Source organism: Crotalus tigris, unplaced genomic scaffold, assembly GCF_016545835.1.
Source record: "Crotalus tigris isolate CLP2741 ecotype Arizona unplaced genomic scaffold, ASM1654583v1 scf7180000017701.1507938, whole genome shotgun sequence".
NCBI classification, from domain to species: Eukaryota; Metazoa; Chordata; class Lepidosauria; order Squamata; family Viperidae; genus Crotalus; species Crotalus tigris.
In genome coordinates, this window is record NW_024096577.1 from 294,486 (window position 1) to 319,224 (window position 24,739).

Here is a 24,739-nt window from a genome sequence, read left to right on the forward strand (position 1 = left end):
GGTGTTTTTTTGTTTTGTTTTAATCGCCGATTAGCTATTGGCTTGCAACCTCCGGCCAATGAGGGAGTCCTGTTAGGATGGCTCTGGACGAATTAGGATTGAAGATACTGGTATATGCAGTTGCTAAACAACGCGGCGCTCGGTCCGGTGGAGACGGACGCGATCCTGCGGAGCTATGCGGAGGGGCGGCTGGCCGGAGTTTACTCGGGCTGACGCCCTCTTGGCGGGGAAGCGTGTCGTCGGGAGACGGAAGCAGGTGATAATGACGAGGCTGTTTTACCTTAACGTGCTAGTCCATAAACAAGCACCATCAATCTCGGTTCTAAATCTAAAATCTTACTTGATTTGTAGGAGCAAGAAGGGATTGGCAAGAGCAAGCCAACCATCCAGGCCTCCAGTAGCAGCACTCGCTGGCTTTCCGTTTTCCCCACGGACAGTGACTCGAGTAACCTCTCCAATCCGAGCAGTCCTTGCGTGGGAAGGGAAGGACTGGAAAATGTGGGTCCTGCTGAGACCACCCGACCGGCACAGCCTGGCAGCCGGTTCCTCAAACAGAAACCACAGAATGGGGACGTGGAGATCCAGCAAGCGGGGCACAATCCTGTCACGAGGGTGGGGCTCAGTGCTGACTCCAAGGGGAGATCAAATGCCATCCTCAGAAAGTTGGCACAAATAGAGAGTAAGATCCAGAGCCGGAAGACCAAGCAGAGCATCGAGCAGATACCTGTGTTGGATAATGAACTCTCATTGAGTGAATCTAATGACGATTTTGAATTGAGGACAAGCGGTCTGAAGTTCCTGAAGAAGACAGCTAGGCTGAAGGAGAATGTCAAAGCTCAGACGAAAAGTGTGACTCTTGCAGACATAACTGGTGATAATGAGGAAGATGTAGATAGATATAGACAAGAAGTTTGCCCAAAATCCCAAAGACAGGAAGATAAATTCAAATTCAAACCTAACAGAAAGGTAACTTCAGCTCTTTTTATCTTGCTGACTTGGACTGATAACTATTGGTGAAGGGGAACATGACCCAACTTCTCCATGTTTATGTTTCTCAGAGTTGGAACTTGTTGACAAGTACAGGTAGTCCTCAACTTAATTGACCCCCAAATTTCTGTTGCTGAGAAATTTGTTAAGTGGATTTTGCCCCATTTGGTAACTTTTCTTGCTACATTTGTTAAGTGAATCAATGCTAAATTAGTAACGCAGTTGTTAAATGAAACTGGTTTCCCTGTTGACTTTGTCAGAAGATTGCAAAAGGTGATCACATGACCCCAGGACACTGCAATTGTCATAAATGTGAGTCATTTGTCTCACTCATAGATATAATGTTCACAGATTCTTTATGCTTTGTTTCATCTGAAAAAACTTCTATTACAAATGAATTATTTTGAAGACCTTTATTTTGGAAACGTGGAAAGTGTTTAGTTCTTTCAGTATCACAGAATCCCAGATTTGGTAACATATCCTAATCTTCTTTCTTCCCTCCCTGCTTGTTTCCCTTCCTTTGCATTAATTCATCCTGATCCAGTTGCTACCAGAGACATCTTCCACTTCAAGATCTCTGCCTGAAGAAAGTCAAGTGAACGGACTTCTATCCCATTCTCCCTCTTCACCAAACAGGGATACAAGAGCAAGCCATGTAGCTTCCTGTTCCTCCTCTCCATCTATGAAAGACAGTCTAGCAGATACAATAACCCATAACAGGAGCTCCAATTACCAGAGGAAATCTCTTTCTGAACGGAGTATTGTCCGATCCTTGGATGAGTTGTTCTCTGATGTGGCTGATATACATAATGATATTTCCAGCAACAGTGGTGAGTTAAACAGATCACTTTGTCATGGCACGCTCTTTGGAAGGAGTAAAAACTTACTGTGGTCCCAAAGTTGCTGAATTGTAATTTACTGTATTTGGGTTCAGCAAACTATCAAGTTCCCATCTGTGTTTACTGTACAAAAGTAAATAGATCAGTTGTCCAGAGTCTCTGGAGAAATAGCACAATTGACCTTTAAGATTATTTCTTTTAAGAAAAAGGGGCATCTCAAAGTAAAAGATAAGCAATAGTTTTTAAAAAGAGCGGGAAACAATTTGACATTTTTCTCCAAAGGTTGTCCTTGGAGAAACAGGTACTGGCAGTCTTTGGTTTACATCCATTTGTTCAGCAATTGTTCAGTTAGGGCAGTGCTGAAAAAAATGGACATATGATCAATCTTTGAAGTTCTGTTTGTCACAGCACTTCCGTGGTCATGTGATCACAATCCAGGCACTTGTAGGCCTGCTTCACGATTACAGTGATAACCCAGGGAGAGTCATGGTCATGTAATCACCAATTGAAGCCTTCCTTGACTTCCCACAAGCAAAATCCATGGGTTAAGTTCCCTGAATTTTCTGCACTTGCACCATGGCTTTCCTTAATTTGTAAATATCCTACACCTGTGCTCCCCTATCCCCTGCAGCACCCCCGCATTCCTTAGATTGCTGCTACCTCCTGCTTAACAACCCATGCTCCTTGGGGTTACAGAGGCAACTGGGACTGCTTGGATTCTCACTAAGTGATGCAATTATATAACATCACACTTTGCAACTGTATCACTTATCAACAGCAATCGTCCCAACTGCCATCATTACCCTAGAACTAGTTGTACTTCAGAATTATGAAAATAAGATGAATTTTATGCAATATGATATTTTCCGGCACTAGAAACATTTCTAGAACTGTACTCCAATCTCAGAAAACTAAATTATTAGCATTGCACTTAAATCCTATGCATATTTTTAGCTTGGTGTTCCCTCCCAGTTTTGAGCTGCAACTTATAAAGCCTGGCTAAAATAGAAAAGCAGAAGAAAGCAAATGTTGAAACGCTTTTTGTGGAAATCATGACAAAATTAGCCAGATATCAGTAAATAAATAACTTGGCCTTCTTATAAGACACGAGGACATGAGTTCTATCACTAGATTACCCTAAGTGATTGTTTCTTTTTGCTGTAGATTTCAGAGTGAATATTTTGAGCCTGGATGAACTAGAACCTTGCCAAAAAACAGAATTAAAAGAAGAGGTAAAGCAACTCTTGTGGTTTCAATAGGAACTAATAATCTGTGCATCGGTATTAGTCTGTCACCCTAGAGCCTTTATTAAGGAAGCAAAGATTCTGGACTGTTGGGTCATAATTTTTTCTGCTAATTCTGTCAGAAAAAAGCAGCCTGTTATTCTGACTAGTGTGTAAGCATGGAGGAATCTGTAACATCTGTTCATTTTTTTTCGAAAATAAATATTACAAAGAAATGTGTTCTTTTTTGCTTGCTTAGCTTCCATTTTGTGCTGCAGTCTGATTCATGCTGATAGAAAAATATCTTTCTCAGGTAATACAAGCAGTTGAGAAGTCAAACAAGAACTTAAGAGGAACAGTTCTGTCTCCTGCTAATCCCCAAAGCCTCTTTAAAACCTCAGCTGTGTCCTTGGAGGAAGAGGAAAACCTGGAAGAAACTGAGATATCTGAGCAGCTAAGCAGCAGTTCTGCTGGATATTCCCCTTGCAAGGAGGAAAGCCTCAACGATACTGAGTATTCGGAAGATTTTGAGCCCTCATCATTTTCTCCCACATCTAAGGAAACAGGAGGAGAATCGTCTTCTGAAAAGTCAGATGACCTGTTGGGTGCCTCAGTTCATTCCATCCAATCTAATTTATCTTCTCCCTGCTGCCCTTCTGTGGCACCTGAGGGCACCAAAGCCATAAAGAAGATAGAGGTGAAAGAAGCAGCTGTTCAGACCGGTTCCTTCTCACTTGCCTATCATAGGTTACAGTGTAAGTCAGTCAGCATGGGGTAGATTAAGATGCAAACTGGTTTTCAGAAATGGTGCAGTTGCCTTGTCCCCTCTGCTATGAAGTGTCTTCTTTTCCCTGTCACATAGATGATGTTCCTGTTGGCCATGCAATACCACAAAGCTCTGCTGAAGCTCCGTGTGTTAGCAGCCATACATTGAACATGGAAGTCATAGAAGGTAATACCTCTCCGTGCCCCTGCTGAGCACCATCCCTTATTTTACTTAACTTTACAGAGAGGCACCTCATTATGGAACAAAACTGTTACCGCTCCTCCTGATTGGTCATTGTCATTTAACTAATTTGTAATGTAAATGTCATTTTAAAACCTGTCAACCAGGTGCGCTCTGCAACCCTGGTTATACCTGAAATCCTCTTAAATGAAGGTAGCAAGCATTGAGCCAATGCTTGCAAAATCTGAAATCCATTGAGACATATTTCCTCCCTAAGGGGTGATTCCATCCATAAAGATTATCAGATGCAAATATCTTAAGATTTGAAGCATATCTGTGATCAATCTGCTCTTCCTGAGAGGGACCTAGTTATAGCCAGTCAGAGCAATTAAAACTATTCTTATATCTTTTTGCCTTCTGCAGCTCTCTCAATATACAATCCATCCATCTCTGCTTTGAATAACATGTTAAAACAAAACTTGCTGCTTATTCAGCAGTCTATAGAGATCAATCGACATCTTCATGCCTCCTTTGTTGCATCGCTGGAAGAGGAGGAATACCGCTATCACACCTTGGAAGAAGCCAAAATGGTAATTGTTAGATTATGTGCACATAAAAAATACCCACTTCGTAGCTTTTCAAAGCTAAATTTATTGTTTTATTCTTGCATTCTGAATCTGTGACACTAAATATCCAGAAATGGAATCTTAAATAAAAATGTAAATAATGCTGCAGGTACTTAAGTCCTCCACTATCATTCATTCCTGAGATCTAATGGGCTGATCTAGAAAGGTTTGCGTATCCCACATCTTGTACTTAGGACATGTAAGGGAAATGTTTTATATAGTAAGGGGATGCCTCTCTTAATCTGTAATTTAGGTAAATTAGCTTAGTTGCTTTATCACTGATAAAACAAAACCTCTATCACTCATAAAACAAAATCACTGATGGGCTAAGCTTCAGTAACAATAGCTGCAATTTTTAAATGGTAAATTTCAGCTCATAAACAACAAATTTTAAACAATTTAAAAAAATTTTAAATCCACACTTTTAAGAAGTTATTCCTAATTTCATTTTTGGTTTGGTTAAAAATAAAAGCAAATATTTTGTGTACATAATAAAAATAATTAAAGGCAAAGGAATGTGTGTGTTAAATTGTTCCAGACAATATTAACAAAAATTGTTCATTTTTACACTGCATTTGTAGTCTCCATATTCCATTGTTCATTAATATGTAGCAGCTAAGGCTGTTCCTTCAAATCTAGTTTAAATTTGCTTTTATTTTATACAAAACATCTGTATTTTTAAAAAAGTACAGGGAGAAAGCATATTCATGCACGATGCTACTCAAATCTAGTCTGCTTAATGATGATGAGTGATGTTCCTAGGAAGCCCAAACTAGTGTTGAGGATGAGGGTAAAAATTCTGGTTCTAGTAATGGACTAGATGAGGTTTGACATTTTCTTAATAGGTGGTTTGTTTAGGCCAGGGGTCTTCAAACTTGCCCTTTTATGACTTGTGGACTTCAACTCGCAGAATTCCTCAGCCAGGCATGCTGGCTGAAGAATTCTGGGAGTTGAAGTCCACAAGTCATAAAAGGGCCAAGTTTGAAGACTCCTGGTTTAGGTCAATGTTTCTCAACCTCAGCAATTGTAAGATGTGTGAACTTCAACTCTCAGAATTCCTGAGCCAGCATGTTGAAGACTGCAAATCTTAAAAGTTACTGAGGCTGAAAAACACTGATCTAAACATTAGTTTAGCTTGTTCTGAAAGAGGTTTTGAAAAATAAAGTGCTCATTTAAAATGCTTTTAGATTAGGGATTGGCAAGCCATGATCCCATTTGCCATCTCTGGAAAGGGTTAACCAGTTTTACCCTACACACAGTTGCAGCCAAATAAATGAAACCAAATCACGCCAGTCATGACCTATATACACACTCCACCCAAAAAGTTGTCTAGCTGTGTTTTAGAGCTTTTTCTTTGGAGGGACAGGTGTCCTCTGTATCACATAGCACTTCTAACAGTTTAAGGTATTGTGACAATTACAGGACTGCTGGAATATAGAATTTGGCTTCAGGCTGTACCGTCGTAATCTCTTGCCTTGATTAGTGCAACACATTATGCATGTGTCTGCCTCTGAGGAAATGTGGAAATTTCTTAGTACAATAGAGAGTAATTGGAGCTAGACTGTTTTTATTTTCATTTTGAATTAATTTTACATGAGCTTCATTACATTAAAAGTTAATTTCTGGTTCCAATTCAAAGTGCTGGTGTCCTATAGGAACAATAAGAATCTTCCCAGATTTCTTAGCCAAACTTATCTCCTAAGGATGAGTTGGGATAAATGACTGACCTGAAGTTTTAGAATGTACTATCCAGCAAGACACTTTTTGGCCACACATCTTTCCAGTGTGAAGACATTTTGTTACATTTGGATATTTTATTTTATTTTAAAAAATACTGATATTAATAATTTACATTGGGGTGAGAATGTTCTCGATAGTTTCCCATCACGTTACTATAGTTTTAGATCCTGCTTAGGTTCATCAATTTCATATTTGTGGTTTCAAAGTGTTGCAGTTTTAGTTTTGAAGATTGGCAATTTTTTTTTAAAAAAAAAAATACATTGAGCTGGTTTAATCTTTTAATACTAAAGACAATTCTAGGATTGGTGTGACTGCAGCCTCAATACATCTCCCCCTACAAAAATTCAAAATTTCAACTGCCCCGATTATATAACGGTCAGAGTAAAGAAAGCTGTGGGCAGGGAGTGGTTTAGTACATTATCTGGTTTTTATCTGGCTTTCTTTCTTGCAGTATATTCAACAGCACAAGCCCCTGCCTCTGACTATGGAACAAGCCTTGCAAGAGCTGAAAGAACAAGAACAAATGGCTTCTTAGGTTCATTGCTCCTTTTCAGGCCCGTAAAAAAATGGACGGCACCAGAGTTTTTAGAAAGAAGGCTACAGTAGTAGTTTCTTCAGTCAAGCACAAAGTCTTGGGAATCACAACTTGAAATATGCATTTAGCTGGATTTTTGAAGAGAAACCTCAACAGAGAGTTTCTTTACCGCATTTTGATGTAATTATGCAATGTACAATTCAGTGCTGCAAATTAAAGTCAATCTCTAAACCTTCGTCTACATTGGCAGTATTAAATGAGACTGAGAAAATATTCTGCTGCTGCATCAGCTATTAATAAATCTCATCCTGATATAGAAAAAAGTTTTTATTGGAAGGCAACAGTAAATACAAGATGGTAGCTGACTCATGACAGAAAGGTTGAAAGATGAATAAATTTCACAGCTACAGGAAATCAGTCTACAACAGTTGCTACCATGTCAAAATGGATGGCTGTGAAAGAACAGTTCTAGACAGGTAGGAAAATGGTTCTTTCAGTTTGCACAGGGCAAGCCTTAGATCACTTAGAACTGGCGATCTATGGGCACCCTCGGTTACAAAAGGTATTTTCAGACAGGGCTTCTAGGAACGTTTCATATTTTGAAATAAGCAAGGAAATGCGATGGTGCTACAGATGAGTCAGTCTCCAGCACTCCTCTTAATTCTTAAAAGGATTAAGATTTTATATACAAAAATATAAAAGGCCTAAATATTTTTTTTTCTTGTTACAAATCCTTAAACATCTAGAAGTAACTGTTGAGTGGTTAAGCCCTCTGTTCTGGATGGAGCTGTGATGGCTGCAGAGGGGTATCTTGGGGGTTTAGAATGTACAGTAGATTCTTGATTCATTTGCCCAGTACTTGGTAGCTATCTGGCTTCCTCCACTTGAAACACCATTAGCCTTTAGGAAAAAAATATAATTGTCAGAAAAATATAAATTGTAAATTGGGGAGCTTGAAAACGCTTCTGAAATGATCAACCCCTTTAGTGCTAAAAAAAATCCAGTTTCACACTTGAAATGAAGTTTTGATTTCAAAACATTTTGCATACCTGTACATGCTAGAAATTTATATAGCTAATTCAAAGTGAAAGATTTGCTATTGGTTTGCACTGCCCCCAATTTCAACATATGCAGTTGTTACTGGGCATCTTTCAAATGCACCCAAACTTAGTCCAAACATTAAGAACTTAACATTATTCTTAGAAAGGTAGATACTTTCTTTTTATTTCTTTTAAATATGCACACACACTACATTCAAAAAGACAAAGATGGTTTACAGCAGCACCTTGCTGTGCTGCTTGGTAAACATCAGTACCAAAAGCAACCAACACAAGTTCCTAAAACAAGAATTCCCTTTTAGCCGAAGGCTTGCTAACCTTATGGAAAACATCCAAAAGTTTATTTACCCTAATTATTGTTAATCTCCTACACTGGGCACTTACTTTCATCTCTGGCCTTCATACGAGCAATAAAGGAATAGCTTTTGTTCCTGCGATAATTCTCATAGGGATCGTCTAGGGATACTCCCACACCCTTATACTGATCCCATTTGTCTCTGATATCCCCTCCTTTAATAGGGTCCTGGATCCCTTGCTCCTTGGCACCCAAGCCCCCAGATCCACTCCATCCTGAAAAACACAGAATAGCATGATCAACCACACAAAAATATCCCAGTTGCCAACCAACAGAATCATGTCTAGGTGTTCACTTCCAGTTATTCCAGACCAATTTTGCTCATTCCATTTACAGATCTGCCTCAGGAAAATTCTTCCAGTAGAGGAAATCCTGTATAAAGAAGTGGATTCAGGATCCTGGATAAATATTTCACAAAGTAGGCTAGGAAAATACTTGGAAGACTTAGGCTTTTTTGCAAACTAGAGTAAAATTGCAATTCTTGCCATTATTGGCAAAATACAGGTAGTCCTCGAATTAATGAATGTAACGGAACCCGTCCATTCCATTTGTAGCTTGAGGATTCGTAGGAGTGAATCTCGTACCTTGAATGCGATTTGCTCCCAGCTTTTGCCTACGCATTCGCTAATTTAATGTGTGGGCGAATGCACAGCTCGCTAAGTGAACATGAGGTATCTCTAGGTGGGGAAGGCTGTGAGGGGGCCTACTGCTTCCGACCACCCAAGGCCTTCCCCGACCCACAAAATACCTCATGCTCCCTCCCCTAGGGGCCCACAATTGCTCCCCCCCATCCTGCCACTCCCGGTCACTTACCTTGTGAAGATCTGTCTCCTCTCCCACCTCTGTTTCTTTCTCTGCTCCAGGCAAGAGCAGAGGGAGTCTCCGAGGCCCAGAAAGGACCTCCAGAAGCACATGGCCACCTCCCCGGTCTCGGTTCTGGAGCCCCACTGAAGCGTCTCCCAGAGTCCTTTTTGGGTGGCAGCAGCTGGGGAAAGGCCTCTGATACCTGGACCGGGTCTCTGGAGCCCACCTGAAGTATCCCCCAGTATCATTTCCGGGGGGCAGCAACCCAGAAAAGGCCTCCGACACCCAGAAAGGATGCCAGGGGACGCTTCAGCAGGGCTCCTAAGGCACGATCCGGCATTGGAGGCCTTTTGCAGGCCACTGCCACCCAGAAAGAAAACCGGGGAACACTTCATAGTGGGGCTCCAAAGGCCCAATCTGGGTGTTGGAGGCCTTTTCAAGGCCGCTGCTGTCCGGGAAGGGGGATGCTTCAGTGGTGCTCAGTTGGCCTGTTCTGGGCCTCAGAGACCTCCTCCAGGTCTCCGAGACCCAGAACGAAGGTTGTGGCGATTACATGCTTCCGGAGGTCTATTCTGGGCCTCGGAGCCCTCCTCCAGCCCAGAATGAAAGCCAGGGGAGGGTTTTGCTTGCCTCCAGACATCTGATCTCCTCCACCTTCCATTCTGTTACAGAGAACAGAGGGCTAAACTACCGTGAGATCACACAAGATGAGTGTGAGATCTCACACCACTGATCTCACATGATCTTGTGTTACTTTAGGCCTCCATTCTCTGCAAACACACTGAAGGAAGCAGTGAAACAGCCAAGAAAGCGAAGAATCTCTCGATCTCTTGATCTCCCTAGGCCAGGGGTAGGCAACCTTGGCTCTTTTATGACTCATGGACTTCAACTCCCAGAATTCCTGAGCCAGCTATGCTGAGGGGACAGGGAGAGGTTTCCAAGCTGAGCCATGCTGGCTCAGGAATTCTGGGAGTTGAAGTCCACGAGTCATAAAAGAGCCAAGGTTGCCTACCCATGCCCTAGCTCTAGTGAGACCGGTGAGGGGGAGGGAGGGACTAGCCATTGTGAATGTTGCAGTGCCACTGCGATCATTTGTAAGGGAATCTCCCATATCAAATATCGTGTGCTGTTTTCTTACAGAATTACAATGACTAAAAACTTAAAGTTACGAAAGATTTGAAAACTGCAGCTAAAGATCAGGCACGTTGTGCAAATCTTGGTTCAAAGAAACTCAACACAACTGTTCCCAACTTGATTGGAAATGAAGTCCCCAGATTCATTGCACATATGGGAAATAGGTACATTGGTTGAGAATTCTTGAAGCTGAAACCTCAACACATGTGGCAAAGCAGTGATTTCTCCATATAGGGAACAAATTTGGAAGAATACTGCCTGAAAGATAATGCAGTCTGAGAGAAATAGGCAGTCTTTCTTACCCATTTTCACCAGCATCTGATGTCCTTTATTCTCCTCTCCAAGTCTGGATTCTGGTATGGGAGGTCCTGAGCTGGAGCCCAATCCAGCGGCAGAACTACATCAGTAAGCAGAATGTAATAAATCAGATCTTTTATATATTCTTGGCTAGCACTTGCTAAAGAATGACTAATGAAGAGAGCAACTGTTACAACATGAAAGAATCTACATAGGATTTTTAAAACAGTTTTAACTGCTGTATTACATAGTTCCTCAAACATTTCTGTGTTTTGCCCCCTTCTGACCAAAATCTTTGCAGAATGAACAAGTCAAATCTTACGGAGGTGTCTGACTGCGAGATCGAGACCGGCGCCGCCTACTAGGGGAGTAGGATTTTGATCGGGACCTGGAGCGGGAACGACTTCGTGAAGAGCGGGATCTGCTCCTACTCCTACAAAATAAACAGGTGAAAATTAGTTCCATTCTACATATATTGCATCTTTCCTGATTCCTCCCTATTGATAAGAAAAAGCCCTGGAAAAGCATTGGAGCCACTGACTGATACTAGGGCAGTAACTAGAAGGTATCTGTCAGGTGTGAAAGATCAGGTCTACACCTGAAGGTTCAATTAAATTGATTTATTCCTAAAAGGAACAGGAACAAGAATTTTCTCAACTAACGATCTAGCATCTGCTTCTGGTTAGATAAGGGCCAACAGCACTGAAGGGTGAGGAGGCTGGACTTGGTTCTCTTGTGGCTATGTAGGGATTCTAGGCTGATCCCTATTTTCACTCTGGCCCCAGGTTCTGCCATCCCTTGTCCTATAGGACAGGGGTAGGCAACCTTGGCTCTTTTATGACTCGTGGACTTAAACTCCCAGAATTCCAGGGAGCCAGGAATTCTGTGAACTGAAGTCCACGAATCATAAAAGAGCCAAGGTTGCCTACCCCTGCCCTATAGTAACCTCCAAAACATGAAAGTTATCTGTTACATAGCAGGAAGTTTTAAAGCAAAAAAAAAAAAAAAAAAAAAATCTTCCAAAGGAAAACACAAGAGATACAACTTACACAAACACTACTTCTGTAGCTTTCCAACAATAACATTCAAGCTCCTTAAGAGCAAAACTGCACAGTCACTAGCCAAGTAGAAAAATCATCTTTTTCTAAACCTAATTCCCTCCCTTTTTTTTTTACCTGGACTGAGACCGGGAGTAGGACCTTGATCTGGAGCAGGATCGAGATCGAGACCTTGAGTATGAGCCTGAGGATTTTGAAGACCTTGAATTGGAGCGGGAAGAAGACCGCCCTCTGCTTTTAGACCTGCTGCGGGATTGTGAAGGGCCACTGCACCAGAAGAGGAGGAAATGAAAATACGACTTTAGCTGACTACTGAAAAAGCAGGCGTATCTAGCAATAGGAATGCTACAAGTGCCTCTGAATCTAAAATATGATCCAATCCTGATGCACATTCACAGGCAAGCAAAAAAAAAAAAAAAACTGCAAAAGATGAAATACTCGATACCTTTCCCCAACCCTGTAAACTTTGTTAGTGAGATGGGCTTACTCACAGCCAAGTGTTTGCCAGCCAAAAATAAGGTTGCATTTATGTTTGAGAAAATGTTTATGATGGAGATGCATTCTGCCTATCTGTAAGTAAATTTAGACCCATGCAAAACCAGAACTTGTTTGTGCCATATTTATGCATCACACATACTGCAGTACTGTCCTAACTGACAGCATTAAAAAGTCAACCTTGCCTGTGATCTTTTGTACTTTCACTAGGATAACATGAATGAAAGTGCTACCTGTTTCTTTTCTCTTGCCCTTTGCGGCGCCGGGCTCGCATCTTTGCTCTAAAGAACTCATACAGCCCATTCTGCTCCCAGCCCTCACTGAAATAAGAAAACAAGTAGGAGAGGGGAGCGGGGGAAGAGAGAAATCAGCTTGCCTGCTTGTTTATCAAATATATTGGCTGCCCATTTTACCCTAGAGCAGTGATGGCAAACCTTTTAGAGACCAAGTGTCCAAAAACCGCCCTGCTCCCACCTGCAGGGCCACCCACCGCCTCCACAACCTGCCGATCGCCCAGACAGCCCAGCAGCGCCATGTGGCCACACCCTCTGCCAGTACCCTGCAGTATCATCTGCATGTGATGGGGCTTGAGGGCGGAATCTTGTCCCCACTGCCTGGCTGCCATGTCCTTGGCTGTGCTGCTCCACGCAGGCCGCACCTGGGGGGTGACTCTCCTCTGGGGGGCTGCTGGTGAGGAGAGGGCCACGGGAGGAGGCGGGTCTGGGGCAATGGTGCGTGTGCCCACAGAGAGGGCTCTGACTGCCCCCTCTGGCACGCGTGTCATAGGTTCGCCACCACTGCCATAGAGTAACTCTGGGTGACTTACAATATTAAAACTGTATAAATAGAATGCTACGAAACTATAAAATACAAACTATAAAATACAAAATACGGTAGCTAGAAGATGGGGGGGGGGGAAAATAGGATGGGGGGGAGGTGGGATCTGATATTAATCTATAAGCCACCTCCAACACGAAGTCCTCCTTTTAGAGCCCCAAGTCAGCTTAATAGAGCCAGGTCTTTAGGCTCTAATGGGAGCTCAGGAGGACTGGAGCGGACCTGACTCTGGAGGTCAAGATGTTCCAGAGGGCAGGCGCCAAAGCAAAGAAGCCCCTTCTGGATCCCATCAGACTCTACCTCCGTAAAGATGAAAGCTCACAGCATTTCCTGCTATAATCTGAAAATACCAACAGTCTAGAAATTCTCCAGATTTGGAGCAGTCAGGAATCAAAATTATCAGGAAGACTGCAGAATTTGTACAACATTTAGGCCTAGCTCAATCTTTTACCTGTTTCTTGGCCTATCGTGGGATGGGGGACTATAAAAGGCTTCAACTGCAGCCAGTAATCTCTCACTGGGAGGCATCGGAGGAGGCAGGCGGATATCCTTGGGATCCAAAGGCTTGTACTCATGATCTTCCAGCTAAAAGAAGAAAATCACAGATTCAAATGAGGCACTTGTAAAAAACCCGGACCCTTAAAAAAGAACTTGTAGTCTAAATGGAGCTAAACATCCAGTAACTGGCTCAAGGAGAAGTCATAGGTGGAAATGATTTATCTGGCCTTAAAAGAAGCTAGGTTCCTAACACTGATTAATTATCAGCTCAGACACCACCTTGCCTCTCCTGCAACCATTCAGGAGAAAAGTCCATATGCCTGTGACAATACACAGGTTTTCCTTGGACAGCCCATAATTGAGTTGTTCCCAAATCAACGACTGAAAGCACTTACTTTGACAAGAGGAGCCATGAGTCCAGCAGGAAGATCAAAGTAAGGGACATTTGGCACCAGGCTGGGGTCATCGTGATTAACATGAGGTGGCCCCTGCCTGCGCATGTGAGGTGGCTGTCCATTAAAGCCATGGGGAGGAGGTCCAAAGTCAGGATGCTGTGGCCCACCCCACGGAGGGTGCTCACTTATTCCAGGATGTGGCATGCGGTGCCCAGGGTGGTGGTGAGGTGGTCCAATTTCTGGAAAAGAATATGAGAAGTTCAAACTTGAATCGACCCAGGGCAGTATTTTGAAAAGGGACTTGTGCAAATAACAAAGAGCAAGGCAGAGAACAGAGACCGACAGGGGGGCTTTTTTAGTCCAGAAACAAGGTTAAAAAATGGAGATAAATTCTTCCCGATCTTACCCACCAACCTGAGTTTTTCACACGCATCAAAACTGTCCCACAAAGATTGGCTAAACTATGACTACTTGCAGCTATCCTCGGCAAGGATTTATAAACTCAGCTTGCCCCAGTATCACCTGCAGGATTTCAAGGACCTTTTCCAGCAGGCCCCATTTCAAACAGGGTGCACAAATAGTAAGGTGACCAACCGTCCTCCTTTTGGGAGGACAGTCCTCCTTTTTTGAGTTCTGTCCTCCCTCAAAAAGTGTCTTCCTAAATGTCCTCCTTTTCCACATACCGTCCTCCTTTTGGGAGGACAGTCCTCCTTTTGGGAGTTCTGTCCTCCCTCAAAAATGTCCTCCTAAATGTCCTCTTTTTCTATATTTGAAGACTTATTTGCAGGGCTTTTTTTTCCCTCATAGAACGCCCAGAAGGCGTTCCGGGACCTTTTTTTGATGGTTTTTTTCAAGTTTTGCCTGAGCTGTGCTACTCTCCCTATTGGCTTTCGAAAGCCAATAGAAATTGCTGCTGAGCGTGCCAAAACACCCAGGCGGCAAACTTTGCATGTGCAAGTTGCAGGAACTTTGCGGGGCGGCTGTGGGCGGGGGCGCAGCGGGCAGTTGACCTTCCATGGGCCGCGCCAGCTGGTGGTCTACGCAGTGCTGACCTGCGCTGCCACCACCTCACCCTGTGCATCTACGTGGCCATCCTGGAGTGCCTGGCTCACAACACCTGCCTCCGCCGCCCACCCCCACGCAGTCCAGCCGGGTAGATTTTTGGACAAGTGAGAAATCGAGATTGAATGTTGATACTCTAGCTGCAGCACTTGCCGTAAAATTCAATATGAAGGACATTTCTTGTTCAGATATTTCCAATATATTGTTAGAAGATGATACATTGACAAAAAATATTCATTCAATGGAAAAGTACTCATTTAAATAATTAATAGGCATGTAAGCATAATTACAATATAAAATGTTATTGTTACAAATGTTTTTTATTATGCATTGATCATATTATAGTGTATTCTGTATTATTGTTGCAATAAATACAATGTTTCTTTTATTTACGATATTTTTTTCTTCAATTTATTTGTATCCTCCTTTTTGTTGTAAAAAAGTTGGTCACCTTACAAATAGCAGATTCAGGCAAATATCCGAAAGTCAAAATTCTAGGCCAAGCCAATCAGTGAATTGGGTCTTATTTAAAAAAAAATCCTCTCCTAACCCATAGGGGCTGAAAACAGCAACATCAGCGCTTCTTCATATGCTATAATTGTTGCAACAATCAGTTTTAAAAGCCTACCACTTCTGGGCAATGAAGAAAAGGACCCTGGTTTTGTTTTTAAGGGGATACAAAAACCAATGACCACAAGCATCAATTTAGAAAAGCCACACCTTACGGAAAAGGCATTCAGAATTTTAAGCAGGAACAGGCACATGCCTCCTTTTTCATTTTTCAGAATGCCCTGCTTATGAGCAGACTGAGGTTTTCTCAGATAGGCCAAGAATTTTAAAAACCAGGCAGATCCTTTCTGGCAGAAACTGGACACCACGCCAGTATAGCTGACAAGACTAACCCCCAGTTCTCGCCGGCCCTACCATCCACTCACCTTGAGGGAAATCCCCCTGAGGGTAGTCAAAGCGATGGGGATATGGAGGCCGTTCAAAGGGATGCCGTGGGGGGAAGTCATCCTGCATGAAGCGAGGTGGGAAGCGGTTGAAGTTATGTGGATGAGGAGGCTGATTGAACTGAGGGTGCTGCTGGTGAGGGGGGAAAGGCCCCCTAAAGTGAGGTGGGCGCTGCATACGGAAGGGGGGTTCTCTCTGGCCCCCGGCCCATGGTGGCTGCTCATGCTGGTTGTTCCAGGGGGCTTCAAACTGATTGTTCCAGGATGGGTCTGGCTGGTTGTTCCAAGGGGCTTCACGCTGATTGTTCCAGCCAGGCTCCCTCTGTTCGTTCCATATCCCCTCGTGGTTACTGTTCCATGGAGGACAGTGGGGAGGACCCTGGTGGTGTGGGAATGGAGGTTGATCAGGGGGCTGCAGAAGACAAGACACAGAGTTGATTGGGGGGGCTGGTCAGAAAACCAAGAGCTTGACTAGATGCTGGCCCTCTGCTTCACACAAGCTAAAGAGATCTTCATGGCCAGAAATACTTCCCACTCTATACACCCCAGACCTTCTGCTAGTACCTGCTGTTGGCCCCAAGGTGTGACAGGATGCGGCTGTTCAAACCAGGGCGGTTTATTGGGAGGAATGTGATCATGAGGCCCAGGTCCACGAGGTCCAGCTGCAGCAGGATCAGGTGGCCCAGCTCCTGTGGCTTCGTATTCTGTGGAGCCTGCAAGGGGCAGCTGAGCCTTCCCTTCATCTGAAACAAATCCCAATGTGAGAAAGGACAGCCTCTTCCCTGGGCATGGCATAAAATCAGCAGAGGAGAACACTTAGGGCACGGCCTCAAACCTTTGCTCAGGGCAGCTTGTTTTATTGAATAATCTCATCTAATGAACTTCAGTTATTAATATTCAGATTGCCCACTCACTGCATCCCCAAGCTTCTCAGACAGAACAGCTGAGTGGTGTTTCTCAACCTTGGCAACTTGAAGAGATGTGACCTAAACGTAGCTGGGGAATTCCGGGAGTTGAAGTCCATCTCTTCCAAGTTGCCAAGGCTAAGAAACCTTGGATTAGAAGCCATTCTGTAGAATTAGCAGAAACAGAAGCTCTTGTAATCTCAGAAGGGCTGTACCTGCTTGTGCAATGGAAGTAGCTGGAGGAGGAGCTGAGGCTGGAGGAGCTGGTTTCACCTCACTTTCCAGTGGGGGGATTTGCATCTGTTGCTGTTGTTGCTGTTGTTGTTGTTGTGTGAGGCTGTTGACAAACTCCTCATGCTGAGTTTTCAAATTCTGAATCTGCTGCTGAAATGCAACCTGAATTGGCTGCACAACGTTGGCATATTCTGTGATCAGAGTAGCCTGCAAAGGTGACGGGAAAGAGAGGGTTGGAAAAGAAAAGAAGTTTTAAAGTACCAGCAGCATAACTGAGAGTCCTGCCAGCACTAAGGATCTTGTTCTCTCTCACATAGCTCTTTTCACCCAATACCCATAATCGGATCAATTATCATCTAGATTTGTACAACATACTCAGCCTGATTAGTTTTAGTATTTCGATAATTTAATTGGTTGCTTAAAGCCAGTTTGTCTTTTTACTGAAATTTTCAATTCAATGTACCTGCAAATTAAAATAAGGTTGATAATGTTAGACTCCAAAATCCAGGAAGATACATGGTGGCTCTTTCAAGCTGAATTCTTTATGGATCCACATCTATAGGTAGAATCTTGCTAAACTGAACCACTCTACTATCAGCATCTACCATATACTCTGAGAACCATTAGGGAGAGGCTGTCTTCACTCTCTTTCTCTCACATAAAATATTTGGACTGACCTGCCTCTTATTCTTCCGGAATGGATCCCGTATCTCTTGGAAATACGACATACTACATTCCATCAAAGGCAAGCACACGCAAAGTTGTTTCTAGAAAGCTGTCCAAGGCCTTTATTAGCATCAACATTTTATTCTGCATAATGAAATTGCTGCATTTTTGTTTGCATATTTCTGCTTTCTCCTCATGAGCATTTGCCTATACGTGTGCTGGGAAGCACAGGGCAGGCTGCATATGTTCTGCGCCAGGTCACGTGACAAGGGAAGGCGGTTTCAAATGGAGAAATCAACAGTATTCTGAACTCCTCCCCAACAGCCTCCATGTTAAGGACACATTGCAGCCTGCTTTTCTCCACAGACCCAATCTGATGTAGCCCTTTTTTATATTTCTTTAGCAAACTTCCTTTGCCATATTAATGTGGTTCTGTTGTTTTGGGACATTACCCTACCAGTAAAAAGGAATAGAAATAGAAAGGAATAGGAATAGGAACAGGAACAGGAACAAAAACAAGAACAAAACAGAGCTGGAAAGGACTTGGAGGTCTTCTAGTCCAGCCTCCTGCTCAAGTAGAACCACTTCATGTAATTTGCATCCAACAATCCACTGGGTTGGGAAAAATGAATAGGGATTAGTTCAGTTACTAAGTTAATTTTATTTTTTAAAAATGCAGCTTACATGTCTGTATATTGATAGTATACTGAAATAAAAAAAACAAGTTTATCTCTGAGAATCATCTCAAGTCTATGAACAAGATTTCAGCAATTTCCTGACGGAACAATTAATCAGTGGAACAGCTTGCTTCCAGAAATTGTGGGTGCTCCAACACTGAAAGTTTTAAAGAAGAGACTGGACAACTATTTGTCTGAAATGGTATAGGATTTCCTGCTTGAGCAGGGAGCTGGACTAGAAGACCTCCAAGGTCCCTTCCAACTGTTATTCTATCTGACAGAATGCTTGGCAGTATCCCAGGCCTTTCAATTAGTGATACTGCACAATGTAATATTACATAGCCACTTGTAATATTACTATCAACAATTATGTTCTAAAAATAGGTTATGTATTTTTCTTTGTGAGCCACAAGGAGTCCTAAGAGTAGCAGGTTTCACTCAGGTGAACTGCAGAGATAATTTGACTGAAGACATGAGAGTTATTGGCTAGCAAAGTATACAAAATTGGGTTATTAGTCTGTGAACAGTAGCTTCCTAGAGTTTAATATCCAGAACATTAGCTGCAGTGAGCAGTAATATTCTGCCTTAATGCAATTTCACCAAGTATTCATTATCTCAAAATTCTCTAGCACTACTTAATTTTTTACACCTGCCATTAACATTGCTTATACTGTAGAGCAAAAAAGATGTTTCTTAGCAAAGAAAGAATGCTGAGCTGAGGTCAATAGCTGGCTCAGACTACACCTAACCCAGCACTCTTTCTACCAAGCCTTTCCTTGCTAAGGCAAAAAAAAAAAAAAAAAAAAAAAAATCTAGTGCCAGGACTTACTTGATATTGCCCGAGTCCAAGGGCTGGACTCTGGAGCTGCTGGATAATCGATTCATCAAAGTAGCCATTTTTCTCCCACAGCTGAAGGAGCTGTGGGAAATCAAGAGGAAGAGAAAGGCCGTTACTTGGCAGGCTGGACTTCAGGCAAGCTCTTGGCTGCCCCTGAAGTAAAGCCGAGCTGCTCACCCTGGCGATCTTCTGTTGTTTGTCCTCCTCCACAGCCAGGAAGCTAGTGCAGTAAATGGGCACCACCACTTTTTGTAGAGCTGCCAGGAGATCACGTTGTTGCTTCCGCTGGCTGAAAGCAAGGCAAAACCAAAGACATCATTAGAGGAGTAGACTATTTTAAGTATGTAGAGTTCTTGACCTGGACATTTAAAGCATTTCAAATCATGTGTAAGCTTACTACATCCTAGGTTCCTCTATGTGTCTGTCAAGCAACCTTCATACGGATGCAAAAAACCAAAACAAAACACACCTACATCCCAAATAAGAGAAATGCCCATTTCATGTATTTTTGGTTCCCTGTTTTTCAAAATTTGCTAAAGTTTTTCAGCCAAAAGATTTTTATTTAATATTTGATAGTTTTGGCTACCATTTCAGATTGTTTTACAAATGATGACTAGAACGGTCTAAGTGAACCAGAGAGTTATGTATTTTTAAAATTCTCTACAGTGCCAATATGATATGCAGATTAGTAACTCCTGGATCCTATCTTTAAAGGTGCATCTGAGCAAGCATTCATCATCCATTCGTTTGCCCTAGGAACCTAAGAATGAGCCCAGAAAGAACCACTTCTCACCAATGGTGGAGGACGTCGTTAATCAGATAGATTAAATGTAGTCGCAGCTCAAAATGTGCCCCCTCGGCAGTGATCTGATTGCGCAGATGCCCAGCCATTAGTTCACAATGCTGGGGAGATTTGGCATTACTGAACATCCAGTTCTTTCCAGCCTGAGAACATAAAATGGTGTGAAAGTTTGCCATAGTAAACAAAAGTTCAGGTTCATAAAAAAAGAGCAGGGGCAAAGAAACCCAAGGGCCAGGATAGAGTTCAAAAATACTACAAATTTATTTCATGCTCCTATACAAAAGAATCTGATCTACTAACGGTCAAGGCAAATTGGCACTAGATAAGAATTCAAGGGGGGACTGGACTTAGATCCCTTCGGTGAGTGGCGTGACTTCAAACTGATGACACTGTTTGACCCCACTGCCACTGGGCTCTGCCTGATCATCTCCTACATCAATACACTGAAGACTAATTAGAAATTAGCAAAGCTATGGGTAACACACAATTTCCAGGAAACCAACCCTGAGGCCATATTATTTTGCTTCTAGAAAGTCTAATGTTTAAGTGACAGTAAAAGCTTTTCGGGTACCAAATTATGTCTTTCTCTCCCTTTCCCCAAATTCAAAGTTCTTCCTCTAAGAAAGGAGTTGTTTTTAATCATAACATACAATAGTAATCAATTGTATGGTCTGGCATACAATGATTAAGGCAGGAAGATTAAATTTGGAAGTCATTTATATCCTTGTTCACTGCTCACATAATTCTAGACCTACTGAAGCCTTTCTAGTAAACATTTTAGAAAGGAGTATAAGTAAGATAAAAAAGATTTTACAATAATGCTATACAAACAGTAAAATACAAGTAAATAAACAAAGGGGCAAGATTATGAGTTGTGATAATTGGGACTGTGATTTCTGTTCCTAAGCAATGCAATTGTAAAGTGTAACTGCATTGCTTAGCAACAGCAATTTCTGCAGTCCTGGTGCTGTTGTTAACTGATTCCCACAATCATTAGTTTAGGAAACTTCCTACCGGTGTCTCATAACTAAAGTCATTGGGGAAGCAGACAGGAAGTTGCAATCCCACACCAGTAAGTGGCTACTACTGGGTGGGAGAGGAGGTGCACATGAAGGTCAAGAAGAGTGCATGAGAGGCACAAGGAGGGTACACGAAGGTGCAAAGTTTGTTTATCTTTTATGCGAATAACTTTATCATGAACCTGGCAACACAGTAGAAATCACTGATTGAAATTATAAGATATAACAAATAATCATTACATGGATTCATATTTCATCCAAGAATTGACTTTATCTAAAGAGTTTATATCAGAATGTTGTGAGCTATTCCAATCTGAATGCAGTAGTTTCTCAGCCTTGATTCAATTTTTATAACTTTTCCAATTTTATAGATATACCAGATCTGCTTGAGATACGACAGATCCACTTCATTGTTCTACTGTTAGTACTCTACATACCTTAAAGCTTCAATGGAGAAACACAGCTCTAGACTAGAGAATAATCAGTATAGATGGACTCGATTGCTAACTCCTACTGATATCTAAAGTGAATTTCATGACCACTTGGTAGTCTTCTTCAAACATGTAACAAACATTTTGTCTTTGTACTATATATCACCTGGCTCTGATTTTGCCATTACTTACGGAGATAGCATCTTTGGTGCATGTGTCAATGATTGGTTGCAGCAAGTTATCAAACTCATTCATGTCCAGCTGGGTTTCCTCCAAGACTTTCTGCATTTGTTGCTCAATAGCCATAGCTATTGCAGAGGTGATTTGCTCCTAAACAGAGAATTAAAGAGGACAACCCCTTAGCAGTTTCCAAATTTTCCTACTTAGAAGTCATGTTTGACCGTAACACTTCTGACATTTAATGATCCACGGCAGAGGCAGTCCTTCTTTTAAGCTACAGTTTGCTCTGCTTGAGCTATAAAGTGGCTAAAAATACTCCTTTTGTTCCTCAAAGAAAGCTATACACCTGCCCAAAACCAAATCACAAAGGAAGAATCCACCCAAACAAAAACAAGAGAAAAGGTATTCTATTTAAATTCTCAGTAGATTCAGCCACCATATTTCAAAGAAAGTCTTTGTACAGGGTATAAGAAAAACAAGGTAATACTCGGTAACAATTCTTTCGTATCTCTGAAATAGACTGCATTCTAAATATATTGAGAAAAATACTTTCTGAATGAATCATTTTTGCATCTTTCTTAAATAAACAGCATACGCCACAGCAAATACAATATTTGCCAAGTACCTTGCAACTTTGATGTAGAGTTATATCAAAACAATTGGCATGATCTATGATGGCTTGCCCAAACCCATCCTAAATCTCAGATCAACAATACTTTGTCAAATCCATACCTGTCGCAGGGCAAGGAGGTGCTGCTCCTGCTGCTGCAGATTCCATTGGCTCTGCTGGATCAATTCCTCCATTGAAGGAGTCCCCTGAGGAGTGGTGATAGGGGCGGCAGGAGCCAAAGGTGGTTGGGGAATTGGCTGCATCTGTGGGACAGCCTCAATATCTTGACTTTGCTTGCACAATACTGTAAAGGAGGAGCACAGAAGAACCCTAAGATAGCCATGTCTGAATATTGGATTATGTACTCTCTTCTTCAGTTATCAAAATCCATTAAACATTTTGCAAACAGCATGTTGCAGTTGGAAAATTTCTCATCCAGGTGGGGAAAACTGTTTTTTCTAGAAGTGAAAATCTAGACAGTGGTTTCCCTACCTACAACTAGTCAGAAAAAGTTACACTTATTGTTGATTTCTATGCACAAGTTAATTCTGAAGTTATCCAAAGAAATTGGGACCTTCAGCTAAAATATTAACAGATATGCAGCAATTTTGCTCTAAAATAATCAGTATCAAGTTTCAAAATATGCAAGTGACATATTCGTTCTTTTCTACAACCTTCAGCAACCTCCCAAGACCACTTAAACTTCAGAAAGAAGGAAAAAATTCCAGGCAGTTCTTGAAATTAAGACAAGAGCAAATAAAGAACCAAGACAACAATATCTAGCCTCTTAGATTGCATATAGCAGGGGGTCTTCAAACTTGGCCCTTTTATGAGTTGTGGACTTCACCTCCCAGAATTCCTCAGCCAGCGTGCCTGGCTGAGGAATTCTGGGAGTTGACATCCACAACTCATAAAAGGGCCAGGTTTGAAGACCCCTGGCATATAGCTTGAATGCCATGTTTTTTTTTTAATTTATGGGTCTCCTAACAGTTCATCTCCAAGAATATGATGGAACATCTCAGTGTGCGGAGAGGCGATGTAGCTAACCCTAGAACCGGTAAACTCAAATAATACACTATTTTATAGTCTCTCAGCTCCAGACAGCTCCCATTCTATTTTCAAAATGGGGCTAACAACAGCAATCCACTTTTTAGAATTGCTGATATCATATAATATGTTTTGATATATATAGTTTATATTATCCACAGCAAATTCTGTTGCCACCCTCCTCCCTAACTCACACTGTTGCTGCTCCAGAGTCAGCTTATATTTGTAATAGCCATAGAAATCTCCTCCAAACAGAAATGAGAATTTAGGATTTTCCTTTTGCTTCTCCATTGTCATTTTTTCAAACTCAGGGCCATTCCGTGCCACAAACTGAGCCAGTTTGTCAATGACATTGCGTAGTTCTTGATCTGTGAGGAAGGAGTAGTAAGAGTAAGAGCAGATATCACTGTGCATTTATAAATTAAGAAATCCCCTCTACTTAATCACTATATCTATAAAATATGACTTAAGTGCTAAATAAACAGGAAACAGATACCAGTTATACAAAAGAACCCACAACCCATCCTATATAATCTGGCAATGTGTTTCCTAGAATGGCCAGATTGATTCTCCAGTAGGACATATTAAAAAACATTTTAGATGCTGGAAGTCTACTTCACACTCGCATTTCCATTCTATCCTCCTTGCTTCATTTCATCTTTTATTGAAAACTTTTTTTTAAAAAAAAAATACCTTATAATTACCGGTACTGATTTTTTCTGATCAGACTTTAGACTTATATTCTTATAAGAATAAACATGTTGATTGTTTTAAACCCTTAGGTGCTGGCTACTCTAGCACCTTTTCAGAGCTTAGAACCATTCAAACTACTTATCTCTTTTATCAAGAAAAAACAACAGCTGAACAGCTGGTACAGAAATGCTGAACTATTCTTATATTCTGCTTAAGCAGGTCAGTTCCATAACCCCACCTGGCATCTGCCAATCCTGCCAGAGCTGCATCGTGTGCGGATAGACATAACCCAGGAAGTTACTGGTTTTTGAAAGCTACGGGAAAGAGTTAAGGGGGCGTGGCCCTAAGGTTAATGTGGCTTACGTTAAACACTGTTTCTCCCCTATTTTCAATTGTGGGCGCCTCCTGGCCTTGTCAGGCACCGTCATTTCTATTATCCGGACGGAACCCTGGAGGCCCCTGAGCATGTGCGGAGTGCCTAACCCTAAGATTGGTTTCTACAACAAACCAAAAGGCATAACGTTTATTACGAAGAATCCTCCCCACTATCAGGCCAGGTTTGGGGATAGTCAAATCTGCCCTTCTTATCAGACACACACCCACACACCAAATTTGTGCCCCACCACCCTCCGAGATGTCATATAGACTCACCTTCGGGCGGGGGCGGCAGGGGCGGGGGCGGCATCTCCATGGCGGTAAAAGAAAAGGAGGACAGCCACTCAAGAGCGCCTTCGGTCACACAAGGCCCCGCCAGCCGCCGAGCGCTCCTTTATCGTAAAAGGAGACCCGCTTGCG

General features: G+C 42.1%; 2 protein-coding genes across 4 annotated transcripts; one reads left to right on the plus strand and one right to left on the minus strand.

Annotated features, from left to right (window-relative positions):
- The first annotated feature begins 116 nt into the window (after window positions 1–116).
- CUNH19orf44 (chromosome unknown C19orf44 homolog) lies at window positions 117–7,127 on the plus strand. Its single transcript, XM_039338456.1, has 8 exons — window positions 117–256; window positions 352–966; window positions 1,532–1,817; window positions 2,991–3,058; window positions 3,363–3,804; window positions 3,912–4,001; window positions 4,419–4,585; window positions 6,813–7,127. Exons 1-8 carry the CDS (start codon window positions 176–178, stop codon window positions 6,894–6,896), a joined length of 1,833 nt encoding a protein of 610 aa, XP_039194390.1. The 5' UTR covers window positions 117–175; the 3' UTR covers window positions 6,897–7,127.
- Window positions 7,128–7,208: 81 nt separating this feature from the next.
- LOC120305966 (calcium homeostasis endoplasmic reticulum protein) lies at window positions 7,209–24,739 on the minus strand. Of its 3 annotated transcripts, XM_039338454.1 has the most exons (18): window positions 24,596–24,739; window positions 23,446–23,619; window positions 22,327–22,508; window positions 21,607–21,744; window positions 19,956–20,107; window positions 19,340–19,451; window positions 19,154–19,243; window positions 16,963–17,188; window positions 16,407–16,585; window positions 15,825–16,254; window positions 13,828–14,066; window positions 13,386–13,519; window positions 12,331–12,417; window positions 11,720–11,869; window positions 10,867–10,977; window positions 10,550–10,644; window positions 8,339–8,524; window positions 7,209–7,796 (listed from the first exon to the last, which is right to left on the minus strand). In XM_039338454.1, the coding sequence occupies exons 1-18, from the start codon at window positions 24,633–24,635 to the stop codon at window positions 7,792–7,794; spliced, it is 2,730 nt and encodes a 909-aa protein (XP_039194388.1). In that variant the 5' UTR covers window positions 24,636–24,739; the 3' UTR covers window positions 7,209–7,791. The 3 variants fall into 3 exon arrangements, with proteins under 3 accessions (XP_039194388.1, XP_039194387.1, XP_039194389.1); XM_039338453.1 differs by having other exon boundaries at window positions 19,154–19,451; XM_039338455.1 differs by lacking the exon at window positions 8,339–8,524 and having other exon boundaries at window positions 19,154–19,451.